This window comes from Oncorhynchus mykiss, chromosome 2, assembly GCF_057628025.1.
Source record: "Oncorhynchus mykiss isolate SJ-2025 chromosome 2, ASM5762802v1, whole genome shotgun sequence".
NCBI lineage: Eukaryota > Metazoa > Chordata > Actinopteri > Salmoniformes > Salmonidae > Oncorhynchus > Oncorhynchus mykiss.
In genome coordinates this window covers 73114976-73141042 of record NC_143023.1, presented here as the reverse complement: position 1 = coordinate 73141042, position 26067 = coordinate 73114976, and the positions used below count along the sequence as shown (strand labels likewise).

The 26067-nt window shown below is 40.7% G+C and overlaps 2 protein-coding genes across 4 annotated transcripts; one reads left to right on the top strand and one right to left on the bottom strand.

Annotated features, from left to right (window-relative positions):
* Positions 1–3581: 3581 nt before the first annotated feature.
* isl2a (ISL LIM homeobox 2a) lies at positions 3582–8318 on the bottom strand. 3 transcript variants are annotated; one of them, XM_036955099.2, is made up of 6 exons: positions 8153–8318; positions 7594–7778; positions 6844–7103; positions 5837–6120; positions 5496–5663; positions 3582–4373 (listed from the first exon to the last, which is right to left on the bottom strand). In XM_036955099.2, the coding sequence occupies exons 2-6, from the start codon at positions 7647–7649 to the stop codon at positions 4257–4259; spliced, it is 885 nt and encodes a 294-aa protein (XP_036810994.2). In that variant the 5' UTR covers positions 7650–7778; positions 8153–8318; the 3' UTR covers positions 3582–4256. The 3 variants fall into 3 exon arrangements, with proteins under 3 accessions (XP_036810994.2, XP_036810980.2, XP_036810990.2); XM_036955085.2 differs by having other exon boundaries at positions 7589–7778; positions 8153–8301; XM_036955095.2 differs by having other exon boundaries at positions 6844–7058; positions 7589–7778; positions 8153–8298.
* A 6376-nt stretch (positions 8319–14694) lies between these two features.
* Positions 14695–26058, top strand: etfa (electron transfer flavoprotein subunit alpha). Its single transcript, XM_021571138.3, has 12 exons — positions 14695–14934; positions 16727–16876; positions 17002–17083; positions 17251–17333; positions 17575–17674; positions 18276–18386; positions 18616–18717; positions 18821–18889; positions 19777–19859; positions 24420–24485; positions 24608–24688; positions 25699–26058. The coding sequence occupies exons 1-12, from the start codon at positions 14896–14898 to the stop codon at positions 25732–25734; spliced, it is 1002 nt and encodes a 333-aa protein (XP_021426813.3). The 5' UTR covers positions 14695–14895; the 3' UTR covers positions 25735–26058.
* The last annotated feature ends 9 nt before the right edge of the window (positions 26059–26067 follow it).

Here is a 26067-nt window from a genome sequence, read left to right as displayed (position 1 = left end):
ATAAATGTGCAAACATTTCTACTTACAAGTTTTCTCTTTGTCATTATTGTGTGTAGATGGGTGAGAAGAAAAAGAAAATGGAATTCCGGCTGTAACACAATGTGGAAAACGTCAAGGGGTCTGAATACTTTCCGAATGCACTGTAAATACAATAATATACACACACTTAAAATGGCATTCCAGTCTCCTTTTCACCTCATTTAACTCCTTATTTCCAAAAGGGACATCTCATTCGGTGGTTCAGGTAAATCATGACATGGCACAAGTGGGGGTTGGGCCTTTCCTCTTTTGTCCTCAATTGTTCCTAAAGCAAGGGGGGAAGTCGATGACATCATAGATTCACATCAGACCAAATCCTTGAATGCCCTACTCCTTGAAGTTTCCACAATTTTTTACTGTATTTATACTTTACTGTATTTATAGTATTTATAATTGGGATATCGCTTTTCAACAGTAAAAGTTAATAAATTGCAGGAGGATGTCTTTAAGGGTATACCAAAATAGTTTTTACACAACTGCAAACTTCAAGGAGTTGGTCTTATAGTGATGTCATTGGCCTCCCCCCGTGCTTGCGGGAACAACAGAAGAGGAAAGATCCCCACACACTTCTGCCATAGTTACAGTAGTGTGTATACAGTTTCGTACTGGGATTCCCATGGGAATCAAACCCACAGCCCTAGCGTTACAAGCGCCATGCTCTACCAACTGAGCCATACAGAACCACCTATTGAGCTGTGCCTTTTTGTTAACTAAATCAGGTGATAAATTAGCTGAAAATTAGCCTGGAGTGCGTCATATTTGCTGAGCAGCTTCCATTCTCGCAACTCCGTTAGGAAGGATGTCCAGAACTTTGCGGTGTCTGGGTGATATGATACACCATCCACAGAAGAATTACCATACTTGACCTTACACAAAGGGATATTCAGTGTCTTGGGCTTATTGCTGAACCTCCCCTGATCTATGCCTGTCTGAAAATGTATCTCAGACATGCTTTTAAAGCTCATTGGTGGCTTGAATCATTGTTTGACATTCACCCTCCAATTGAGGCACCATACAGACACAAGGGAAGTTGTTCTTATATCATGAGAACCACTTTTGCAAACACATGGCCCTCCTTGAACAATTTTTTAAAATGTTTTAAATTAAAATATTTTCTGCTGAACTTATTTCTATGTGAGACAGCTGGGGGTGTGAAGACCTTCACAATTAAAACTTTGTTTTTTATTACTAATTCTAAAAATATATATTTTACTCTGAAAATGTTGATTAGGTTGTTTATTTCAGTGGGGGGAAATCCTAATTGAATCCATTTTTAGATTTAAATTTAAGGCTTAGAAATGTGAGAACAGTGCAAGGCTGTATAGACTTTCAGCACTGTATTTCATAGCTCCCAACAAGGAGACTTAGCAGTGGATCGTTTTTAGAAATAAACCTTTCATATAAACAATGCATAATGTAATAATCATTTTCAGTGTTTGTATGCAAGCCTGTACAGGGCAGGGTATGTTCTCACAATGTTACCAAGTGTTCATTGTAACTGCTGTTGAGCATTTCTTACATGCCAAGCATCTCTTCAACTTTTATCTAAACTGAAGAGGTCTCTCATACGAAGGGATAGCAAATCTGTAAAACTCTCAAAAACATTACTCATGCAGTTTGTATTCTGTGGTAAACTTATGCTCTCAGGCAAAGTTCTGAAATTCACCTGCAAGTGTTACTACGGTCAGTTGCGGACTTACCATTTAGTCAATTGCTTGCGGGCCTCACATCAGGGGGCCTCGTTAATAAAAAAATTAGGAACTCAGTCGGGTCTCAATTTACCGTTGGGAGTTAGAATAGTAGAATACTTAAGGTTACAGTTTTTCTCACATCATTCACTGACAGTCACTCAATTAGCCCATGTCAGCTAACATTTTATAGTTTGCTAGGTAAATTGGTCTAGCCAGCGATCTAAACATTGTAATCATGGCTGAATTACTGACAGGGCACGAAGGGCGCATTTTGGGGAACCCCAACCTTCAATCTCTCTTAGGGCCCACAAATGCTTGAGGTGGCTCTGGGCGGGGGGGCCTCACACTGGCATCTGCCTGGGTCTTCCAAATTACTTAATCTGCCCCTGTCTACAGTAGGTTGGGTGCCTACCAGGTGCTTAAAAGTATACCCCAATTGTTTATGCATCAACCTGTAGAGTAGCCTAATTAATTACACAGCATGTTATATGCTTTGAGTCCAGAGTTTAGGACAACTGGTGACTTTAGTATGGGAAATGTGTCCATTACATTCCAATCATTTGTTATCCGAATGAGGAAATTACAGTAGGCTATCTATTTTCATTCCGCCGCTCAGGGCGCATCGGTGGCGCAACAGTGGATGAATGATGCTTTTGTTTGGGCAATGATGTGTATCAGATACATCTAGCCTATTTAGATGGATGATTGTGGGCTGTAGATTTGTAAACTACCTATATAATTATCTGATAAAAGGGAAGCTATTTTCTGTGTGACTCCTTTTTTTTAAACTTGCCTTTTATACGCTAAATAAATAAAAAATACGCAAAACATGTCTAAAGTCAATTATGAATGTGTATTAGGCCTAAATAATGTTTAAATTGCGATTAATTTGATTCGGCCTGTATCTCAAACACGCTATATGATTTGTTTCTACAATATCTGAGTTTTTATCCACGATGATGAAATATTTCCAGACGAATAATTAGGTGGAGTAAAATGGCAGGAAACCTGGATTTATTGGTCAGTAGGCTACTGGATGCATAGCAATTATTGACATAATTGACATAGCAAGATAGAGTATAGACCTAATGGCTTTTTGATTTGATGCCAGACATAGAGAGGCCTACGATGTTTCTTTCAATTGCTGTTTCGTGTCGTGATAAATAGATTAGACTGCTATTGCATCCTCTGTTCAGAAAGTTCATCCTCGACAATACATTGTTGATGTCTAGTTGGCAATATGTCAGTCGTAGGCAAGCTTGACGTACCCCATGTCCAGAGGCTATTCCTATCCGGGATTCCGGCTGAAATTAAAATAAACCCAAGACACTCCAGAAAGCGTTATCAGGGTGAGAGTCCCCTTTAGCACTGACTCCAGCGACAGAGAAGTGGGTTTGTTGTGGTTCCGTTCAATGTATCGTTTGCAGGTGATGCCAAGCATAGATAAAGAGCCGCCTGGCCCTGTCTTCTGTCTAGACTTGTGACTTTACAAGTGAAACTGGAATGATCACATCGCAAATCCATATGTGGAGGCCCATTCAATGAACAATTTGTCCTCGGTAGTGATTAACAGGCCGCAAATGCTTGAATTTGACCCGCTATGAGGCTGCTCCTTTATCCATTTTGAATAGCCAATACAATTAAATTGACAAGCCTACAAATTGGTTTGGTCTAACAACCCTAGCCATTTTCGGAAATAGTGTCCTCTAAACTGACATCAAATCATTTATTTTGAGTGGTTCGAAATTAATTTGAGATTATATTGGCCTATTATAAATCTCAGACGTTTTTCATCCTAAAAGTGACAATTTAAATTAGGCCTAAACCTACCATAAAGTGCTGAAATAGCCGTTTCATAAATACATAAAGTGATTTATTTTGTCAATTGAAATTTCGGTCAATATTTTAATGAATTACTGCAGAGATTTCGCATGCAGTTCATTAAACATGAAACAATTAATATGGGTTTATTAAGATTACCTGTCTTTCCTCACAATAAATAATAACTTACTTTTTCTTAAACGGCTCAAACAATTTCTCTCATCCACTTAATTACAATATTTTACAAGACTTGATATTCATAATCTCTAGAAATCATGCACTTCTATACAGACATGGGGCTCCATATGATCCCAACCCAGCATAGGAAATTTAGATGAAACTACAATGATGACCGTGTTGGCCACTATGGATAACGTTCTGATATGTTCATTATAAGTTAGCGGCTCATAATAAAGTGTAGATATAATCCTCACGTATGTCCAACCATGTAGGATCCGAGGCTCAAGGCTGCTTTAGTTATAGGCCTTGGTTCGCACACTGGTACCTTGAAATTCATCTGATCCTGAACAATGCTGTGGACAGGTCCATCCGTGAAAAAAATTGGTATCCTCGTAGACAATTCCAACGACATTGTAGGTTAAATAAGATAAAAAATCATTTTCCTATCCATGCTGTGAGCTGGCCAGTTCTCATGCAGGACACGCGGGAGCATGCTGGGGTTCGAAGCGACCTGTTGGGCTGGTCTCACGTGTCCACCGGACTCGCTACCATGCTGTTCGGTGTGTCCGGCAACTGCGACGACAGGGAGGTCGCATCACTGCCGGAGGAGTTACCCATGGAGCCCGATTCAGAAAAAGACACCTGCGATGAAAACAGGTGTTTAATTAGCCTTGTTTCCTAACCGATATTGCAACAAAAAAATGTTTACTGCATAGCCTATTAATATGGACCCTAAAGCCGATGCCACACGAAGCAATCTGGACGCAATGTATGTTGCTCCGTGTGTCTAAATTGCATTGCATAACAAAACAGAAATCAATCATATTTCATGCAACTGATTGTATGCAATGTCCAATCAGTGAGCAGAACTCATATCGTTCAGTTCCGGACTCCAACCAGTTGTCGTGTCAACACAGCTGTCAGTGTTGCTGAAAACCGAGACAGAAAATACATGCCAAATGGGGAATGTATAAAACAATTCTAGACATAATGGCTAGTCATGGGTTATGTACATGGTCTGGCAGACAATACATGTCATTTCAGAAGTGAACCCAGACCATTCTCTATCCAGTTTCAACTGAAATTGTTCAAAATGTACTGCACTGGCTAGTTAGCTAGCTTAGCTTATCCCTAGCTTGGTTAGCTAGCTAAATTAGCTATATTGTTAAAACATGGTTGGCAAATAGGCAACATTTTGGCTAGTTAGCCAAATTGTACAGATAGCAGTTTGTCTATATCGATGCTGTTATAATTACCAAACAAATAAATGAAACCGTGATGTATGAAAGGATTGGATGTTGCATGCCATTTCAATAGCGTTTGAATTGCTTAGTGTATCAGCAAAGTTGCTCTAGAAGATGTCGCTTGCAGCTTGCATTGACTTGCTTAGTTAAAAAGTTTTTTTTTAACCACATAAAAAGGAATTTACAACATAAAATGCGTCCAAATTGCTTCGTGTGAATCAAAGATTATTTAGGCCTATAATAATATGTATAGCCTATTACAGCCCATAATGTAAATCGATCAGCATTCGAATTTAATAAATAAAAGCATATATTTATTATTTAGAAATGTATTGAGTGAATAAAGCATCAGTGTCTAATCTGAATTGAGATTCAGAGATCGAGTGGATGGTGTTCAGCTCCGTGAATAAACGTTCATTTATTTCAAAATGATTGTGTGTGTGTGTGTGTGTGTGTGTGTCTGTGTGTGTGTGTGCCTAGAGTGTGCAGCTCTCTTTTTCTTTTTAATGTGGGTGCCTACCAACTGCTGGAAGGCGGGCTGGTCCAGATCACTCTGCAAGGCGAACTCGCTCAGGGCCTTCCATGGGGGCTGGTAAGTTTGCACCTCTACTGGGTTCCCTTGGACCGTGTTGTCGTGTCGAATTGGACTGCCTGCCACCAGAGGCGTACCCGTCAGTCCCTGAAGATTCTACAGAGAAAACTAAAATGTATCACAACAAACATCTCACCAGCATCTGGTTGTCTCAACATTTAAAGTGCAATATGCATGCATGCATTGCATTCAACATTTTGGCACGCGCCATTAAATTACACCTTTATTTTTAGAAGACCGGAATGGTTATGTTGTCTCAATAAGCTCACCGTTTTATCGCTGTGATGCTGTTGTTGAAGTTGCTTCATGAATATCGATCTCTTCTTGTCTTTACAACGTTTGTTCTGGAACCAAACTCTGATGACCCTTGGGCTAAGACCGGTCATCTCAACCAATTGTTCTTTCATAAGTGCGTCTGGTCTTGGGTTGGCATTGTAACAGGTCCGAAGGGTATGAAGCTGCTTCTCGTTTAATACTGTTCGCACCCGAGTGGTCTTCTCAGACTGCTTGTGGACGTGGTTCCGATGAGGAGGCTGTCGAACAGACACAGGATCTGTGGGACAAATATTCAAAAGGAAATACCTTTGAAAATTGAATTTCCACTGACTGATTCAAATTTAGAAATGAATCGAAAGGAAACATGGCTGATGATAACCACCTTCTCCCTATTCTGCTAATAATAGGCTAAGGTTGATACATGTCATTTCGTGATAGACCAATTAATAAGATGCTTTGTTACACTTTTATTAAACCTATAGGCTATATAAGTTTGCATCTCCTTGCAAATAGGCTAGTAACCCCCCCCCCCCCCAAAAAAAATGTATTACACTAAAAGAACATTAATTATTTTTAAGTTGTAGAATTAGTCTTGTGTTTTGATCGAGGTCTTCTATTCTCTATTTTTCTAACTTCACACCTACAAACTCTAAACGTTCAGTAGGCCTATATAGGCTAAATTACCACAAATATATCGACCATTGCAGAAAGTCAAAATGTTACCTTATTGTTTAAAAAAAATAGTCTAACTTAAACAACTTAATATATACAAACATCACCCAATAGGCTGTACTTTGTTTAGTCTACCAATGGGTGTCATTTAATAAACTAATAGGCTTAAAAGTCTGAAAACTTGCTCAATAAAAGGACAATTTTACAGACAAGAATCATTATTATTATTATTATCCTATTATTATGTTATATATTTTAGTTGTTATTAACGTTGTTATTAATATTATACTCTCGCGATTATTATTACCACCAATATTATTTTACTGACCTGCAATATGAAGAGACCTGGAGTGAATCATTCCCGGACTGAGGGGACTTCCCGCTGAGGCCTGTTCCATCAGTAAACCATGATCAGCTCGACACAGCAGCTCCTCGTCCCGCAGAGAGAACTCATCCCCCGGCAGGAGATGCCTGCTGCACACCGAGCACCTAAAACACTCCATGTGGTACACGTTGTCACGAGCTCTCATCACTAGATCGCTGCTGCAGAAGCCAATGTTACAGTTTGCACATTTAATCCCAAATAATCTGAAAAGGACATAGGAATATGTCTTAATATGTTATAATGCATGGGCCTATAGCAGGAATGACTTCACGCATCCTTGCCTGATTTTAATGACTATGATTAACTCAAATGTATTTCAACTATATAGCCATCAGCAACAAAAAATAATCAAAACAGTTTGGGAATTCATATTGTACCTACTAGGCCTATATATTACACACGTTTCGTTCCAAGCATAAAACATTAGACTCAAATCATCATAAAAACATGCTTACGGTAAAACAAACTTTTTAATGTAATTTTTACAAAATAAACCAGAAACTTTGACTATGTATGCTATTGTATGCTATTGTCTCTCATATATATATATATTTTTTGCATTAATGTCAACAAGCTTCTCACACAGTTCCACTTTCTTGTACAGTAACTAAATCAAATCCCAATTTTGGCATTTGGAAATTCCAAAGCTCTGAAATCATGTTAGTGAGGAAAGTTAGTCAACTCCTACCTTACATAATCTCTTTTGCAGTATGTCTTGCCATCTCGGACGAAGCAAGTGCACGTCTCATCCAGGTACTGACTGCATTCCGCGCACTTCAGACACGCAGCATGCCACTCCAGGTCCGGGGCGACCCGCAGGATGTACTGGTCGTGGATCTGACTCCCACAGCCCACACACATTGCGATTCCAGACTTCTCTGTGGAATGCCCATTGTATATTTATGCTACCACCACGTACACCCATGTAATCCCCCTGACATACTCGCTAAATCCCCGCATGTGTTGTGTCTACTCTGTAGTCTGTCAATACATTTTGTCCTGTTCTGTCATCCTTGTCATTTCCAGAATGAAGGGCTTAAACTGATCATAGATCTCTACTAAGATGTATTCATATCACCATTACCAACGATAAAGGCCTTGCTTTCGATTCACTGGGTCTGTTTAACGCTAAACATATGCATAGGATTGTATGTACAATGTTCCAATAGTAGCCCAATATGACTAATTATCAAATCAATCTTAAATGTGCCTGGGTCAAAGTAAAAAAAGAGAGACACAAATGTTTACTTACTTTTGGAATGATCCCCCATATCACCCAAGAAAGAAGAATTGAATATAATATCCACCATACAGGAGGGATAGTGCAGGCCTATAGCTGAAGAAATGGAGTGGGAGACTGCCCCGTCCCGTTCCTGGCTGACAACTTCTATTCCTCGAGTGAGAGGTGGGAAGAGAGCAATGTCCCACGCGTACAGTGACGTCACATGCAAACCTGGACCTCTGTGCGTTTGGGGAGGGGTAAATTATGCGAAACAATACTAGATCAACATTGTTTTTTGTCCAAGCCAGCGTTTGCTTTTTTGTTTGAAAATAATGAAAGTGGAAGAAAGTTCTAAAGGTAATTAAAAGCCATTAGAAAATGAAATGTCATTTTGTATTTTTGAAAATACTATTTTTGCATGATAAGACACATTTAATTAAACTAAAAACATTTTATTTTCTAAACATACATTTAATTACACACATATGTTGAGTGGAAAGTGAAACTTTATTGTTATGATTATGCTTCTAAACTTATTATTGTGATAATGAATATGGTGATGATGATGATGATGATGATGATGATTATTTATAATATTCTTAATATTCTTATTTGTATTCTTATTATTTTTCCTGGTGATAATACATTATTAAAAAATATGCATTGCAAAAGCATATTGAAAGCCTTGGTTTCAAAGGGTAAGATAAGAATAGAGACCTCATAGAGAACTATGAGAGTGTTCTATGAGTGAGCCCTCTACTGGAAAATGAGCAGAAAGGTCCTTTTGGAGCAGAAAGGTCAATTTTGTTGTTTATGTTTTGAATAACAGCTACATTATTTCAGCAATATTATTATGTAGTCAAATTGTGAAAAGCAAACAAAATCCATCCATAATAGTAAATGGCGAAGCTATTTTGACATGCATTTCCTGAACTAACTACTCAAATAAATGTTTCCATTCTGCAATATTGTATAATCCTAATTCAAATTCGATTAGTATTGTCCGAATATATAAATCAATGAATCTTTAGATACCGTTTTCAGTACGTTTTAAGACACGTTTTGAAATGGAAAATCCATCCATTTTTGTGCATGTGCAATAAATAAATACATTATCGCAAAGAAATGCATGATATCAGATTACCTACCGGTTTATTTGTTCAAGATGTCTTTATTCAAAAGGCCATGTGGCAACATCAACCTTCTCCTGAAAATCAAACTGCGACTGTGTCTCGAACCTCACCTTTGACATTGACCCTCACCCCAGATACAAATACAGATACAAATTATTTTAAGTTACAAATCGTAATTAGGATAAAGGGATGTCGATGTCGTCCAGAAAACAATGAATCCAAAAAAAAGCTACATATTTTTTTATTTGAAGCATTCTTCAAGTTTGATTCCAAAGCTGTTTAAAGAAATAAACATTTAGCATAAAAGTTGCACTAGAAATGGATAGGCTATAAGCAAACGTTAACCAATCATTATGATTGCCCTAATCGAATAAATGCTTTATATTTCAACGCAATTGCATTTATAGACATATAGGCCAGTTAATCACTAAACAAAACTCAAAAATGGAATAGGCTATATAGAATAAATTGCAATTCAAACCGCAAATCTGTCTAATTTGAGTTGGCAATGCATAACTATTGTTTATGAAAATCATAATTTAGTTTTGTGAATGGCTACTTAATCTTTATTTGTTACATGTTCATGAATGACATCCATCCCACCCTGAGACGTTTAAATATAACGTCTTCATAGGCTGCCTATTTTTTTTAAATGTATCATTTATTTCGTTATTCATTTGGCCTAGATAGTTTAAAAGTCTAATTCCTACAATCATTTATACATTTATTCATCACGATCTAGACATGTCCCAAGACTGCAATCAAACATTCAAGACACACAGCTCACTGGGCAGAGACATCAGTTGAAGGTCTAGTTTTGATTTACATTTGCTGAGTTGTGAACTAACGTGACTTCAACGTGAAATCAACAAAACAAATGTTACCATGTCGTTGGATTTAGGAAATGCAAATCCAATCAGTTTTCAATGTTGACTCAACTTCATCACGTATATTTATTTGGTTTAAATGATGTGGAAACAACGTTTTTTTAATTTATGTTTTACCATTGGGCATGAAAAATAGCTTACAGTTTAAGATCTAAGATAAGACTAAGCGTTTGCCTGGGTGAAAATGTCTCCCTTATTGCACTTACCCAGTAAACATGTCCACATTGGCACGATGTGGGCTCAATGTGGGCTCAATGCGGGCTCAAATATTGGCCCCATGTAGGCTGCCAACATTGGCCTCTGCACCTTTGCTGTTTAACAGGAATTTATATATTTATTGTTTATTTCTGACACTTAATTCAATGCATAAACTGTATAATGTTCAATGGTTTAAGGTATTCAGGAAACATGATACATTGTATCAGAAATACAGCCGTTGTTGCTATCATACACAGGCCTATAATTTATAAGTAATAGACCTACATAGTTTCTCATATGTCATATGCACGTATTTAAGTATTTTTAAAGACTCCATCATTGTACAAGATTAAACAAAACTGGGCATCAGAACACAACAGAACCCTTAAATTGGAAGTTGAACGACACTCAGTAATGGTTGCAAAACAAGAACTATGTGCAAACCATGGCCCCCAAATATTCTAATGAGCCACCGCCTTCAGCTGGGCTTGGTGTGTGCTAGCCGGTGCTGCAGAGGAGGCTGGTGGGAGGAGCTACAAGAGGACTGAGCTCATTGTAATGGCTGGACGGGTATAAATGGAATAGTGTCAAACATATCAAACATATGAAAACCACGTTTGACTCTGTTCCATTTATTCCATTCCAGCCATTACAACAAGCCCATCCTCCTATAGCTCCTCCCACCAGCCTCAACTGCCGTGCTGGGCTTGGTGTGGGTTAGCCTGTGTTGGGCTTGTTGTGGCTGGTGTGGGCTTGGTGTGACCTTGGTGTGGGCTAGCCAGTGCCCAACTTGCCCACTGAATAACCATAGGGGCCAATGGGGTAATGTTTGCTGGGTATGGTCTAGGGCAGGGTTTCCCAAACTTGGTCCTGGGGCCCACACTGGGTGCACGTTTTGTTTTTTTTCCCTAGCACTATCAAAGCTTGATGATGAGTTGGTTATTTAAATAAGCTGTGTAATGCTAGGGCAAAAAACAAAATGTGCACGCAGGGGGTGCCCCAGGACCCAGTTTGGGAAACCCTGTTCTAGGGCAGGGATGGGCAACTTTGATGGGGATGGGGGCCACAAAAAATCTGAACTCATTATAAGGGTCTGCAGTGGCTTACAGGTCTATCGAAATCAAATCAAATCAAATTGTATTTGTCACATACACATGGTTAGCAGATGTTAATGCGAGTGTAGCGAAATGCTTGTGCTTCTAGTTCCGACAATGCAGTAATAACCAACAAGTAATCTAACTAACAATTCCAAAACTACTGTCTTATACACACAAGTGTAAGGGGATAAAGAATATGTACATAAAGATATATGAATGAGTGATGGTACAGAGCGGCATAGGCAAGATACTCAATACCATCTACTGTACAGTATATACATATGAGATGAGTATGTAAACAAAGTGGCATAGTTAAAGTGGCTAGTGATATATGTATTACATAAAGATGCAGTAGATTATATAGAGTACAGTATATACGTATACATATGAGATGAATAATGTAGGGTATGTAAACATTATATTAGGTAGCATTGTTTAAAGTGGCTAGTGATATATTTTACATCATTTCCCATCAATTCCCATTATTAATGTGGCTGGAGTTGAGTCAGTGTGTTGGCAGCAGCCACTCAATGTTAGTGGTGGCTGTTTAACAGTCTGATGGCCTTGAGATAGAAGCTGTTTTTCAGTCTCTCGGTCCCAGCTTTGATGCACCTGTACTGACCTTGCCTTCTGGATGATAGCGGGGTGAACAGGCAGTGGCTCGGGTGGTTGTTGTCCTTGATGATCTTTATGGCCTTCCTGTAACATCGGGTGGTGTAGGTGTCCTGGAGGGCAGGTAGTTTGCCCCCGGTGATGCGTTGTGCAGACCTCACTACCCTCTGGAGAGCCTTACGGTTGTGGGCGGAGCAGTTGCCGTACCAGGCGGTGATATAGCCCGCCAGGATGCTCTCGATTGTGCATCTGTAGAAGTTTGTGAGTGCTTTTGGTGACAAGCCGAATTTCTTCAGCCTCCTGAGGTTGAAGAGGCGCTGCTGCGCCTTCTTCACGATGCTGTCTGTGTGGGTGGACCAATTCAGTTTGTCTGTGATGTGTATGCCGAGGAACTTAAAACTTGCTACCCTCTCCACTACTGTTCCATCGATGTGGATAGGGGGGTGTTCCCTCTGCTGTTTCCTGAAGTCCACAATCATCTCCTTAGTTTTGTTGACGTTGAGTGTGAGGTTATTTTCCTGACACCACACTCCGAGGGCCCTCACCTCCTCCCTGTAGGCCGTCTCGTCGTTGTTGGTAATCAAGCCTACCACTGTTGTGTCGTCCGCAAACTTGATGATTGAGTTGGAGGAGTGCGTGGCCACGCAGTCGTGGGTGAACAGGGAGTACAGGAGAGGGCTCAGAATGCACCCTTGTGGGGCCCCAGTGTTGAGGATCAGCGGGGTGGAGATGTTGTTGCCTACCCTCACCACCTGAGGGCGGCCCGTCAGGAAGTCCAGTACCCAGTTGCACAGTTGCTACGTTTCCCTCTTTTACGAAGTAGTTTTTTTGGGTCGCCGGCTGGGATCCATTCCGTTGTCCTGGGTGAAAGGCAGAACACAGGATCCGCTTCGCGAAAGTCATATTCTTGGTCGTACTGATGGTGAGTTGACGCTGCTCTTATATTCAGTAGTTCTTCTCGACTATATGTAATGAAACCTAAGATGACCTGGGGTACTAATGTAAGAAATAACACGTAAAAAAACAAAAAACTGCATAGTTTCCTAGGAACGCGAAGCGAGGCGGCCATCTCTGTCCATACCCACACATGCAGTCAGAGCTGGCCCTAGCCTTTCTGGGGCCCTAAGCAAAATATTATCTGGCCTCTTGGTGGACTGTGTTGGGCTTGTTGTGGGCTAGCCAGTGCTGGGCTAGTGTGGGCTTGGTGTGACCTTGGTGTGGGCTAGCCCGTGCTCACCTTGCCCACCGTATACCCATGAGGCCAATGGGGTCATGGTTGCTGGGCATGGTCTAGGCTACTACGGATTGGTTACATCTCTCCAACCTACATGTATGGCTAAAGTCATTTATGGCAAAGCAAGAACTGGCCCCGAACCAGTTATCACATTTTATTTGGTGTGCATCGTCTTGCCCGGTTCCATGTCGGTCCCTTTACTCTTCTCATAGAACTTAGTAGCCACATTGGCTACTCATTGAAATTAGTATATTTATAGATCTGGATTAAATGGATATGCATAATGATTTTGTTGGTGACAATAGAAGGCCTATCTAGTTTTCCCTGGGTTGTGCCGTGGCGGAGATCTTTGTGGGCTATACTTGGCCTAGTCTCAGGATGGTAAGTTGGTGGTTGAAGATATCCCTCTAGTGGTGTGGGGGCTGTGCTTTGGCAAAGTGGGTGGGGTTAAATCCTTCCTGTTTGGCCCTGTCTGGGGGTGTCATCGGATGGGGCCACAGTGTCTCCTGACCCCTCCTGTCTCCTGGCCACAGTGTCTCCTGGTGGTTGAAGATATCCCTCTAGTGGTGTGGGGGCTGTGCTTTGGCAAAGTTGGTGGGGTTATATCCTTCCTGTTTGGCCCTGTCCGGGGATGTCATCGGATGGGGCCACAGTGTCTCCTGACCCCTCCTGTCTCAGCCTCCAGTATTTATGAGGCAGTAGTTTATGTGTCGGGGGGCTAGGGTCAGTTTGTTATATCTGGAGTACTTCTCCTGTCCTATCCGGTGTCCTGTGTGAATTTAAGTATGCTCTCTCTAATTCTCTCTATCTTTCTCTCTCTCGGAGGACCTGAGCCCTAGGACCATACCTCAGGACTACCTGGCATGATGACTCCTTGCTGTCCCCAGTCCACCTGGCCGTGCTGCTGCTCCAGTTTCAACTGTTCTGCCTGTGATTATTATTATTTGACCATGCTGGTCATTTATGAACATTTGAACATCTTGGCCATCTTCTGTTATAATCGCCACCCGGCACAGCCAGAAGAGGACTGGCCACCCCACATAGCCTGGTTCCTCTCTAGGTTTCTTCCTAGGTTTTGGCCTTTCTAGGGAGTTTTTCCTAGCCACCGTGCTTCTACACCTGCATTGCTTGCTGTTTGGGGTTTTAGGCTGGGTTTCTGTACAGCACTTTGAGATATCAGCTGATGTAAGAAGGGCTATATAAATTAATTTGATTTGATTTTGTTCACACCCAGTCATCATGGACCCGAAGGCTACAGGGTGACAGGGTGAAGGACGGTCATCACTATCTTCTATAGACACAAAGTCATTTGTACAATTTATCTTCATAAAATGTGATTTTAAACCTAACCCTAACCTCACTGATAACTTTACGCCTAACCCTAACCTTAAATCAAGACCAAAAATAAGCTGTTGAATCTGACTTTGTTGCCATGGAAGCTACTTGTGGAGACCGTGGTCTCTGAAATAAAATTGTATTCTGCTCCCACCTAAAACGGAAGTGATTTTAGTCCATCCCACAGTTTTGTCTCGCGAGAACATTCTACAGCTGTCAGAGTTCGTTCGAAGTAAAGTAAAGTAGCATTTGGCAACATCGAATAGCAGGGTCCAAGATGCTTAGAGCTGTCAACAAAACACATTTCAAACAGTTGGTAAGTACACGATAGACGCATATGATTATATTATATTAACTAGCTAAGTAACTTGCTATTTATTCGCAATGTGGCAAATGCAAATCAGCACAATGTCGCTGGTGCCTAATAGACAGTTAACGTTAGCTAGCAAGGAAGCTAGCCAGTCAACTAGCTAACTTAGCTTACTCGTTAGCTAGCTGTGCCCAATGAACGAAATGGCATAGATTTTTTTTCTCTATATTCATAAAAATGAAATAAATCGATTGCCACAGTTTGAACATCTGATCATAGTTGATGGCACAGCTAGCGTCCTTAGCTAGCTGAAAATAGCTAGCAGTTAGCTAGCTTACTTATGCAACCTCATAAACAATCACTTAAGAAACTAACAAAAAATGGCCATGCAATGATTTTAAAGACATTGAAGCACCATTTCAATAACAACAATAATTTCATGTACACTAAATCTATTATACATGTATTGTGCTGTGACGTTGTCTAGACTGCTGTGAATGACCTCTACTCTAGAAACTGTCATTCAGACACAGGTTCAGATAGAGCAGCTGGTACTGTCATGTTTTAGCTTGGTGAAATGCTTGCTACTCCCTGTCAAAGGTTGTATAAGCCCATGTCTAGCTCTGATGTTATGTCAGATTGTTTACAGAAGGGTTTCACAGCTCCCTCCTCCCCTCGGGTGATGTTATGTACTAGTTCACACTTTCTGCTATAACTGACCTCCAATAAATAACCCACTAGATGTTGCTTTCCCCAACAAGCTACATCTGAACAGAACCAGTTATTGGACTATCCAAAATGCTGTCATATTATTCATTGCTATTAATCATGGGTGTTTAAGTTTGATAGGCATTAGAACCATGTAATCAAGGCCGGCTCATCCATTAGGCAGACACATAACACCTCACATAATTCTACCTAAATACAATGAAAACTTCTCTCACCCAGTGGCATATGGGCTATTTAGGTGAGCGCTGATGCCGCCCCATGAGGAGCGCTGCCCACTTTGCCAAAGTCAGGGACGCAAAATATGTATCTTATCCATGCCCAGCACGCCTCTCCAGGGTGCTGTTGGAGAGACACAGCGCTGCGGCTCTCCACCAACGCTCAAATCATCTAACATAAATCATGTAGCCATAGGCTAGTACACTTTCTACTATGTGGTGTTTCTGTAGCTTAGACTGGAGATCTTATTACTGACAATGTTAAGAGACACTTTTTATTTTTACATAATGCACATGTACACTCCCATCAAATAGCCTAAATGTCACCCTTTCAAATACAAACGTGCTTCGATTTGAATATGACTTTACATAAAAACAGGACAGGTCAAAATAAAATGGACAATATGGAATGAAATTAGCCTACTCACGACTGCTGTCCGGGAGTTTAACTCTGTGGGCTAAATTGTCATGAATTAGTGATTTCAATTGTACATTCATACATTTTTGACGAGCTGATCATAGCGAAGAAGAAAATGCTTCCTCATTTCTCACTGTGTAAACATATAGATTCTCATTGCAAATAGGCTCAGAATAACTCCTGGTAAACTTGGGTAGCTGATATGCAGATATTAAATAGCCAAAATGATTAGGCCTGGTCTTAGGCCATGGTTATGAATTAGACGGTAACTGTATGACATGGATGGGCATTCATAAAATTGCATTACAGGCCGACACTGTAGGCTACACTATTCTAGTTTTGCGGGATAAGAGGAGGGAAGCAGAATGGCCAGGACTGGGGCTGAGTGTTATGTTAATGTTATGTCCTATTTACTGAAAATATATTTTCCCCATAGTCTGGTCTCCTCCAGAGGTTTCAAAGCACCTTGGTGGTGGCAGAACACAACAATGACAAGCTGACTCCCATTACGCTGAATGCTATCACTGCAGCCAAGAAACTGGGAGGAGATGTGTCCTGTTTGGTTGCTGGAACAGACTGTACAAAGGTAAGTTAAAATCGTGGGTTTGATCATCAGACTAATAACCTGTTGAAAATGGATGATATCCAGACCTACACTGTTAGTGTTTTTCTTCAAGGGATTGTTTTGCTGTATATTTATAATCTGTTCAGGTTGCACAGGAAATCAGCAAAGTCCTGGGTGTGAAGACAGTTTTGATTGCTCAAAATGATGCTTACAAAGGATCTCTGCCAGGTATGTATATCCACAATGTGAAGCAGATGCATCCGACAGATTCACTGAAGCTGTAAATGAGTTGGAAGTTTTACTTCTATGTAAAGTTAGTATGTTAAATTTGAGGGTTATTTTCTGTCAATTTGCATGTGGTGTTAACTGCAACTTGCATGCATGTCTTTCCATAGAAGCGTTGACTCCACTTATCCTGGCAACCCAGAAGCAGTTCAACTTCACCCATATTTGTGCTGGAGCATCTGCCTTTGGGAAAGTAAGCTCATAACACCTTTATATACATAGCTTCAGTGAGGTCATTTGTTACTCCTCAGCAAGCTGTCTGCCTGCTGATGATTTCATATAATGGATTTAAGGCTAGTGTAAAAAAAACATAGCTGTTATCAGTATGCTGTGTTTTTCAATCATGATTTCTGGAAGTTATTTGTGGGGCATCTTTGGCTGATTGTTACAGATTGCCTTGTATCCCTGCTTATTTACCATCCTGTCTTTTGTAGAACCTGCTGCCCAGACTGGCTGCCAAGTTGGATGTTGCTCCTATTTCAGACATCATCGAGATCAAATCCCCTGACACCTTTGTCAGAACCATCTATGCTGGTAACTAGCTTTTTGTGAACGTGTTACAGTATATTTGAACTTTTGAAACCTATTGTCCCCCCCCCCCCAAGCCAACCTAAGATGGCGTTCATATTTATTGACCACATTATAAATCACCAATGCAGTTTAGGCTGCTTTAGATTTTTTTTGGTACTCTATATGGATCTTGTTTGAAATGATTATGGGAAACCATGTCAATTTCTAACTGCGTTTGGGACTGCTCTAACAAATTAGTCCAGTAACTCACCACTTCTCCATGTACACAGTACTTACATGTACCATAGAGAACAAGTTTGTTTATAAATCTAAAGCTAAATCAGCTTTTCGGCAATACCAGCTTTGATTAGATCCCAAAAGCCTAATTTTTCAATAGCACTAATGGCTATGAATAAATCAAAATGATCCACTTCAACCTTTGCTGTTTGTCATGTCCAAATAGGTCTTATGGAAAACTCATGGTGTACCTTGAGCCCAGAAGATATTTTATCTTTTAGACTATTTGTGTGAAATTAATTTTCTATTTTAATTCCCAGTTGTCATCAAAAGAGTTGCATGTGGTAGTTACAAAACTGAACATCACTGTTGTTTGTCTCATTCACAGGAAATGCTCTCAGCACTGTCAAGTCTAATGACAATGTCAAGGTTTTCACTGTCAGAGGGACCTCCTTTGAGCCCGCTGAGGTGGAGGGAGGCAGTGCTACATCAGAGGAAGGTAGCTCCAGTACTAACCATGCACTGATACACACCCGAAAATCACACATACAAAAGCCATTGTTCTTGTTTATCATTCTAAAATAAAAAAACGAATTTCCTGGCTGGATAACATATTTGTCAGGGTATAGTTAAAAGCAAGGAGACATGAGACAGTTTGTCCTTGAGATGCAGTTTATTTAATATGATCCTCTGATGTTTCCTCATGTGTTGTTGTTTGTTTATTTCAGTTGCTGCGTCCACTCCTGATGGGATGTCCGAGTGGCTGGAAGCGTCCTTGACCAAGAGTGACCGTCCAGAGCTGACCAGTGCAAAGGTTGTGGTGTCCGGAGGTGAGAGACACCTAACTTCATGCTATTTGCTTTTACTTGACAAATTAATTGATGTGTATGCCAAATGTTTAAAGAAATCATTACTGTCTTGCCCTTCTTTTAGGAAGGGGCCTGAAGAGTGGAGACAACTTCAAGCTGCTGTATGACCTTGCTGACCAAATGAATGCCGCAGGTAAGTGTGCGATTAGAATGAGTCTTTGAATGTTGACCTGCATATAGAAATGCAAGTTCTGCATTTGAATACGTAGCTAGGTCTTCATCCAATTGGTGACAGACTTTCATGCAAATACTCTCGACTCTGCATAAAGAAAACATGTGCATTTTCCCACCAGTGTTGTGTTTCCACCAAATAGATTTTTTGCGGATAAAAATCAGTGCGTGATGATGTAGTGCACACACATTTCATGGTACCGAATAAAAATCTTAAATTTAATATGTTTCCATCGCTTTTCCAATTCTACCGATAGTTTTGTCACAAACTGTTGCATTAAATAGCAAATGTGCCTACTCTGGTCTTAGCACCTGTACTCCAGCCAACAGCTGGCAGATAGTGTTGGTAGGCTGTGCTGCTAGGTTAGTCTACATGAGATTATTATGGATAACATATTATGGATAGAATATTTTTATTTGTCAAATGGCAGTCAAGCATCGATCATCATGTCACCAGAATAAGACCCTCAATATTTATTGGAAAGGAGTATCAAGATCACCATCCACTGTCACCACCCTGTGAAGTTCATCATCACTTATTTAATCTGTAGCCTAATAAACTGCATGGTTTCCCGAGTCGTAGTGGTAGGACCACACACCATATGATTGTTATTATATCAATATTTGCGCATAAAGGCACTGCCATTTCTCACATAATGAATTTTACCGACAGAAAAAGATGTCGAACGAACAAATGATCTGTCGGCATTTGTACAATTTTACCGAAGTGTCCTGTTACCATCATAGCTGTCGTGATTTTTTTTATACGGTAAGACTTTACAATTAAGATATTGGTGAAGAAATTTGATTGACAGCAGTAAAGTAGGTTTGAATTGATTCTCCCCACAGTTGGTGCTTCCAGAGCTGCTGTGGATGCTGGATATGTCCCCAATGACATGCAGGTTGGACAGACTGGCAAGATCGTGGCCCCCGTAAGTGACAAACTCTAGATCATTTAACATTCATCCTATTCTTTGATAGGTAATGTTGTGCTCACAATGGTGGATTCTGTATTAATATTGCACAATTATTCAAGATAAACCTTTTGTGGAAACATGGGTGTATACTTACAACAAAATAAATCTGAAAATGCGTAGATATATTTTCTGAGTTACCCAGCCAGTATTGATTATTGTGCAAGTTGCCTGCAGCTTGACAAAGGCCTGTTACTTTAGATGCAAACACAATTTCTTGAATTCAGTGTTCTAAAGATGGATCCCTTAGCCCCTTTTAAAAAGGTTAAATTCCCATTATCCGGTTCAGATGGGATATCCCAGCTGTGATTATCCACACATTTGAAATGTAGTTAATGGCACATTTATGCACCTAAATGATTTAGCTGATCCATTAGAGAGCAGAGCACAGTGCAGTGGGTATCTGCTCAGAGCCACAGACCAGGCCATTCTGCCCAAATTGGATTTTGCTAATGTTTTGACAAGCTTGTCACATTTGGGCTTAAAGCCCATTTATTGTTTTTGTTTTGTTTATGAAACATACTCTGCTATACTATCGCTCGTGCAATGATATGCAATGATGTCTGAGGGGAAAAAACAGTGTTCGTTGTTTGAAGTAACACCATTGTCACAAACGGATGTGGCAGTTTCACCATTACGGATTCCAGCTTTAATGTATTAAATCAAATTTTAATGGCAGTATTTTTATCCTGCTCATATTTGTCAGTCAGTTAGTCATAGTCCTCATGCAAACCATTCAGAGGATTCAAGTATTAAATGGTCATTTTTGATCGCTACCTTCCGGCATTGTTAGGACAGAAGAACGATGTCAAAAAAGTGTCATATAAGTGTTAATGTCTGTCTGACATGTTTTTTATTTGACAAATGTCCCCTTGAATAGCACAACTGTGTTCCTTCTTGTTATGTGTATTTGAATGATCCACTTTTGACAGGAGGAATATTTAGCTAATCAACTATTTGCAGGCTTTAAATAGTAGTTATATCCACTATTGAACTGCTCCAGTTATAGTTTTTCTGAAATGATATTTGACATTTAGTGTTTGTCAGTATGTATTCATAGCTTTTGCATATTTACAGTGGGGCAAAAAAGTATTTAGTCAGCCATCAATTGTGCAAGTTCTCCCACTTAAAAAGATGAGAGGCCTGTAATTTTCATCATAGGTACACTTCAACTATGACAGACAAAATGAGGAAATAAAATCCAGAAAATCACATTGTAGGATTTTTAATGAATTTATTTGCAAATTATGATGGAAAATAAGTATTTAGTCACCTACAAACAAGCAAGATTTCTGGCTCTCACACCCTGTAACTTCTTCTTTAAGAGGCTCCTCTGTCCTCCACTTGTTACTTGTATTAATGGCACCTGTTTGAACTTGTTATCAGTATAAAAGACACCTGTCCACAACCTCAAACAGTCACACTCCAAACTCCACTATGGCCAAGACCAAAGAGATGTCAAAGGACACCAGAAACACAATTGTAGACCTGCACCAGGCTGGGAAGACTGAATCTGCAATAGGTAAGCAGCTTGGTTTGAAGAAATCAACTGTGGGAGCAATTATTAGGAAATGGAAGACATACAAGACCACTGATAATCTCCCTCGATCTGGGGCTCCACGCAAGATCTCACCCCGTGGGGTCAAAATGATCACAAGAACGGTGAGCAAAAATCTCAGAACCACACGGGGGGACCTAGTGAATGACCTGCAGAGAGCTGGGACCAAAGTAACAAAGCCTACCATCAGTAACACACTACGCCGCCAGGGACTCAAATCCTGCAGTGCCAGACGTGTCCCCCTGCTTAAGCCAGTACATGTCCAGGCCCGTCATAGGTACACTTCAACTATGACAGACAAAATGAGAAAAAAAAAATCCAGAAAATCACATTGTAGGATTTTTAATGAATTTATTTGCAAATTATGGTGAAAAATAAGTATTTGGTCAATAACAAAAGTTTATCTCAATACTTTTTCATTGCCAACAAAGGGTATATAACAGAGGTCAAACGTTTTCTGTAAGTCTTCACAAGGTTTTCACACACTGTTGCTGGTATTTTGTCCCATTCCTCCATGCAGATCTCCTCTAGAGCAGTGATGTTTTGGGGCTGTTGCTGGGCAACACAGACTTTCAACTCCCTCCAAAGATTTTCTATGGGTTTGAGATCTGGAGACTGGCTAGGCCACTCCAGGACCTTGAAATGCTTCTTATGAAGCCACTTCTTCGTTGCCCGGGCGGTGTGTTTGGGATCATTGTCATGCTGAAAGACCCAGCCACGTTTCATCTTCAATGCCCTTGCTGATAGGAGGTTTTCACTCAAAATCTCACGATACATGGCCCCATTCATTTTTTTTTCCTTTACACGGATCAGTCGTCCTGGTCCCTTTGCAGAAAAACAGCCCCAAAGCATGATGTTTCCACCCCCATGCTTCACAGTAGGTATGGTGTTCTGTGGATGCAACTCAGCATTCTTTGTCCTCCAAACACGACGAGTTGAGTTTTTACCTAAAAGTTCTATTTTGGTTTCATCTGACCATATGACATTCTCCCAATCTTCTTCTGGATCATCCAAATGCTCTCTAGCAAACTTCAGACGGGCCTGGACATGTACTGGCTTAAGCAGGGGGACACGTCTGGCACTGCAGGATTTGAGTCCCTGGCGGCGTAGTGTGTTACTGATGGTAGGCTTTGTTACTTTGGTCCCAGCTCTCTGCAGGTCATTCACTAGGTCCCTAGTGTGGTTCTGGGATTTTTGCTCATGGTTCTTGTGATCATTTTGACCCCATGGGGTGAGCTCCAGATCGAGGGAGATTATCAGTGGTCTTGTATGTCTTCCATTTCCTAATAATTACTCCCACAGTTGATTTCTTCAAACCAAGCTGCTTACCTATTGCTGATTCAGTCTTTCCAGCCTGGTGCAGGTCTACAATTTTGTTTCTGGTGTCCTTTGACAGCTCTTTGGTCTTGGCCATAGTGGAGTTTGGAGTGTGATTGTTTGAGGTTGTGGACAGGTGTCTTTTATACTGATAACAAGTTCAAACAGGTGCCATTAATGCAGGTAACGAGTGGAGGACAGAGGAGCCTCTTAAAGAAGAAGTTACAGGTTTGTGAGAGCTTGTTTGTAGGTGACTAAATACTTATTTTCCATCATAATTTGCAAATAAATTCATTAAAAATCCTACAATGTGATTTTCTGGATTTTTTTTCTCCTCATTTTGTCTGTCATAGTTGAAGTGTACCTATGATGAAAATTACATGCCTCTCTCATCTTTTTAAGTGGGAGAACTTGCACAATTGGTGGCTGACTAAATACTTTTTTGCCCCACTGTATGTATATCAAAGAATCGTCACACTAGCATTCAGTAGCCTAAAGTCTTTATAAGACTGTCTTCACCCTACTGTCCTGACGTTTACAGACAGTGTGCCGCTGTATTGTTTATGTAATCTAAGCTGTGGGGTGTCATGCCTGAGCAACGTTTCAGACGAGTACCACATTCGGATAACAGCTTGGCAACGGAGCTGCCAGGTTGTCATGTTGCGGTCTTTTGTTGTTTTTTATCGGCTAACAATAGCATCACCACAGTTGAACGACTAGCTACCAATACAATCATGTTCCTTGCAGGGAGTTGCTTTCACACCTGAGGGAATGCTGGGTGTGAAATAGTAGGCTGAAACAGTGCTTTATGCTATTTTTAGCAACACCACAGCAGGTAGCCCTGTCTAGCCTTCTAATTGAAAATGCAAAGCTGCTAGAAGAGCTTAAAGAGACTAACTCTGAGAAGATTCTCCAAATAGGTTAGACATTGGAGTCTTGCTAGTACCTTTTTTTGTTTTAATATTTTTGTATGTACTCTGATCTTTCCATACAGTGATACTACAACATGTTTTGTGGTCATTCTATCTCTACAAGGACAGTACACTTGCTGGATAGGACAGTGCCTCTCATGGTGAAATATTGGTCCTCATTTCAGTCGTTGGCAGACTTGTGTTCATAAATTGATGTTCTGCTCCTCTGAGACTACTCCAATAACATTAAGTAGCACTGAAATATTCATATGGCAGTGCATTACGCTGAAAGGTTCTGATGTGTTTTCCCCATAGGTGAGGTGGATGCTTGGGAAGGTCCTACACTCTGCTACACCCCCCCCCCCCCCCCCCCCCCCCCAGCACTCTCCCTCTGAGAGATTACACAGACCTGGTCAGGGTCAGCACTAGAACAGCTCCATACTCTAACCCAGGACTGTCCTGCAATCAGCTTAATCTGTACTAGGGTGCCAATGACGACCTTAGTGGTGTCGTGATGGTTTTCTGGAGATTGATGGAAAGTTATTCAATAAATATTGTAGGCCCACATATTGTACTACTGGTATTGAGTCCGTTGCAGGCATTCCTACAGTAAGGTGTCTTACTGTGTTCAGCAGCCTGAAACAACTGGGACTAACTACATAGATGTGGCGGCGCACCAAGCGCTTGTATTATGCTGATACAGCTTGTTTTGTCATCTTGTTGTCTCTGTAGGAGTTGTACATCGCTGTTGGCATCTCTGGAGCTATTCAGCATCTGGCTGGGATGAAGGACAGCAAGGTACAGTACAGTTACCATTCTTACTTGTTTCTTCCCTGTCCCTTTATACCAGAACGTTCTGTCATGTATACAGAGTAGGCATGCTGCATTATTTATGAAACACATTCTGCTTTGCACTACAGACTATTGTGGCCATCAACAAGGACCCAGAGGCTCCCATCTTCCAGGTGGCTGACTATGGTCTGGTGGCTGATCTGTTCAAGGTGAGATAGTAGGCAGGGTGTATTGGAGGAATATTCGCCCATGAGGAAACATTACCAAACACTCTTGCCATGACTGAAACTAACCCAACACTGGGTTAGCTTTCAGCACAGTCCTGACTAGATGATCAGCAAGACACCGGCATTTCAATAACCAAGAAATGACAACAGTGACAATCAGAATATTACATTCACTATTTCCCTGATCAGTGTTGCAAGAACCATTATTATTCCACCTAATGGAAATGTGTTGAATTATTGAGGTTCTGAATTAATCAGAGGTGAGTTGTGGCCAGAGCCTGCTGTTGTGTAGAGATACAACAGCGCTCCTTCAAACCATAAGTTCTCATGATTTATTTTCTCTTCCCTTGTGCCATTACTTTACATGCTCAGCTGCCCTCTAATGTCTGGCTGGCACATATGGCCAATGTGTCAGAGGGTTGCCATACTCTTGAACAAGAGGGCCCGTGCTTTCGGTGAAAGTGTATTAGCATTTATTTTCATGTGTGTGTAATGTTGTTCATCTTTTATTTACTATGGCGGTGTGTGAGAGGCCCAGGTGTTATGGGGAAACTCCGTAAAAGTGATTGGAAATAATAGCTCATGGCAGCAGAGTTGTGACCTGCTGGTTATCAGCTTACATGTGATCACTCCTCGGATAACTCATTCAAATGTATGGTCTTTCTCCTCTTCCTTCAATTGAAAACTGATCTGTGGGACATACTCGACTCGGGCGCTACTGATACTGATAAACTATATGTCATTCAGCAGGCAACCCCACTCATGTCCCTTTGATCAGTTACTCTCAGAAAATGAAATAGTTTATCAATGACTTGATCTTAAATGGTGTCACCCCAAACTGTGAGACTCAACACTTACATTTATCTAAAAGTTCAACCTTCCATTTCCATGTCGCAAGCACACATTGTGCCCATTGTGTCAACCTTGCTAGATATGCCTGGTTAGGGGGTGCAACCATCTTAAACTACTCTGTTTTGTCTTTGTCTCACTAGGCTGTCCCTGAGATGACTGCAGCATTGAGCAAGTGAGCCAAAATTCAGCTCAGCAGCCATACCTTCACTACCTGGGTACCAAGACCACATGGTTACAGCTCTCCTACAATCTCTGCCTTAACATTTCTGGAGCTACTTTTCTGGGAACACTAATAATGTTATCATCCTCCTTCCTAAATGGAAACAGAACAACACCGTTTATAAACCGGACATCTGTTTTTATGGACCTAGCTATGATAATGCCACAAATAATGTTTTGCTTACCTGGCGTAGGTGATATTTTTGTTCCCTGTTAATGCATATTTTGTAATATGTATTTAACGTAGCGTCTCAATAAAGGCAATCTTCAGGAAGTCTAAACCTGCCTCA

What these genes read in the sequence shown, in the direction of transcription:
- isl2a (XM_036955085.2), bottom strand. Translation starts at nt 8,210, where the DNA reads ATGGTGGATATTATATTCAATTCTTCTTTCTTGGGTGATATGGGGGAT. An exon ending in TATGGGGGATCATTCCAAAA is followed by an intron (nt 7,779 to 8,152) that starts GTAAGTAAACAT and finishes GGCATTCCACAG; the next exon opens with AGAAGTCTGGAATCGCAATG. An exon ending in CAGGTCTCTTCATATTGCAG is followed by an intron (nt 6,121 to 6,843) that starts GTCAGTAAAATA and finishes TTTGTCCCACAG; the next exon opens with ATCCTGTGTCTGTTCGACAG.
- etfa (XM_021571138.3), top strand. Translation starts at nt 14,896, where the DNA reads ATGCTTAGAGCTGTCAACAAAACACATTTCAAACAGTTG. An exon ending in CTGGAACAGACTGTACAAAG is followed by an intron (nt 16,877 to 17,001) that starts GTAAGTTAAAAT and finishes TAATCTGTTCAG; the next exon opens with GTTGCACAGGAAATCAGCAA. An exon ending in AAAGGTTGTGGTGTCCGGAG is followed by an intron (nt 18,718 to 18,820) that starts GTGAGAGACACC and finishes CCCTTCTTTTAG; the next exon opens with GAAGGGGCCTGAAGAGTGGA.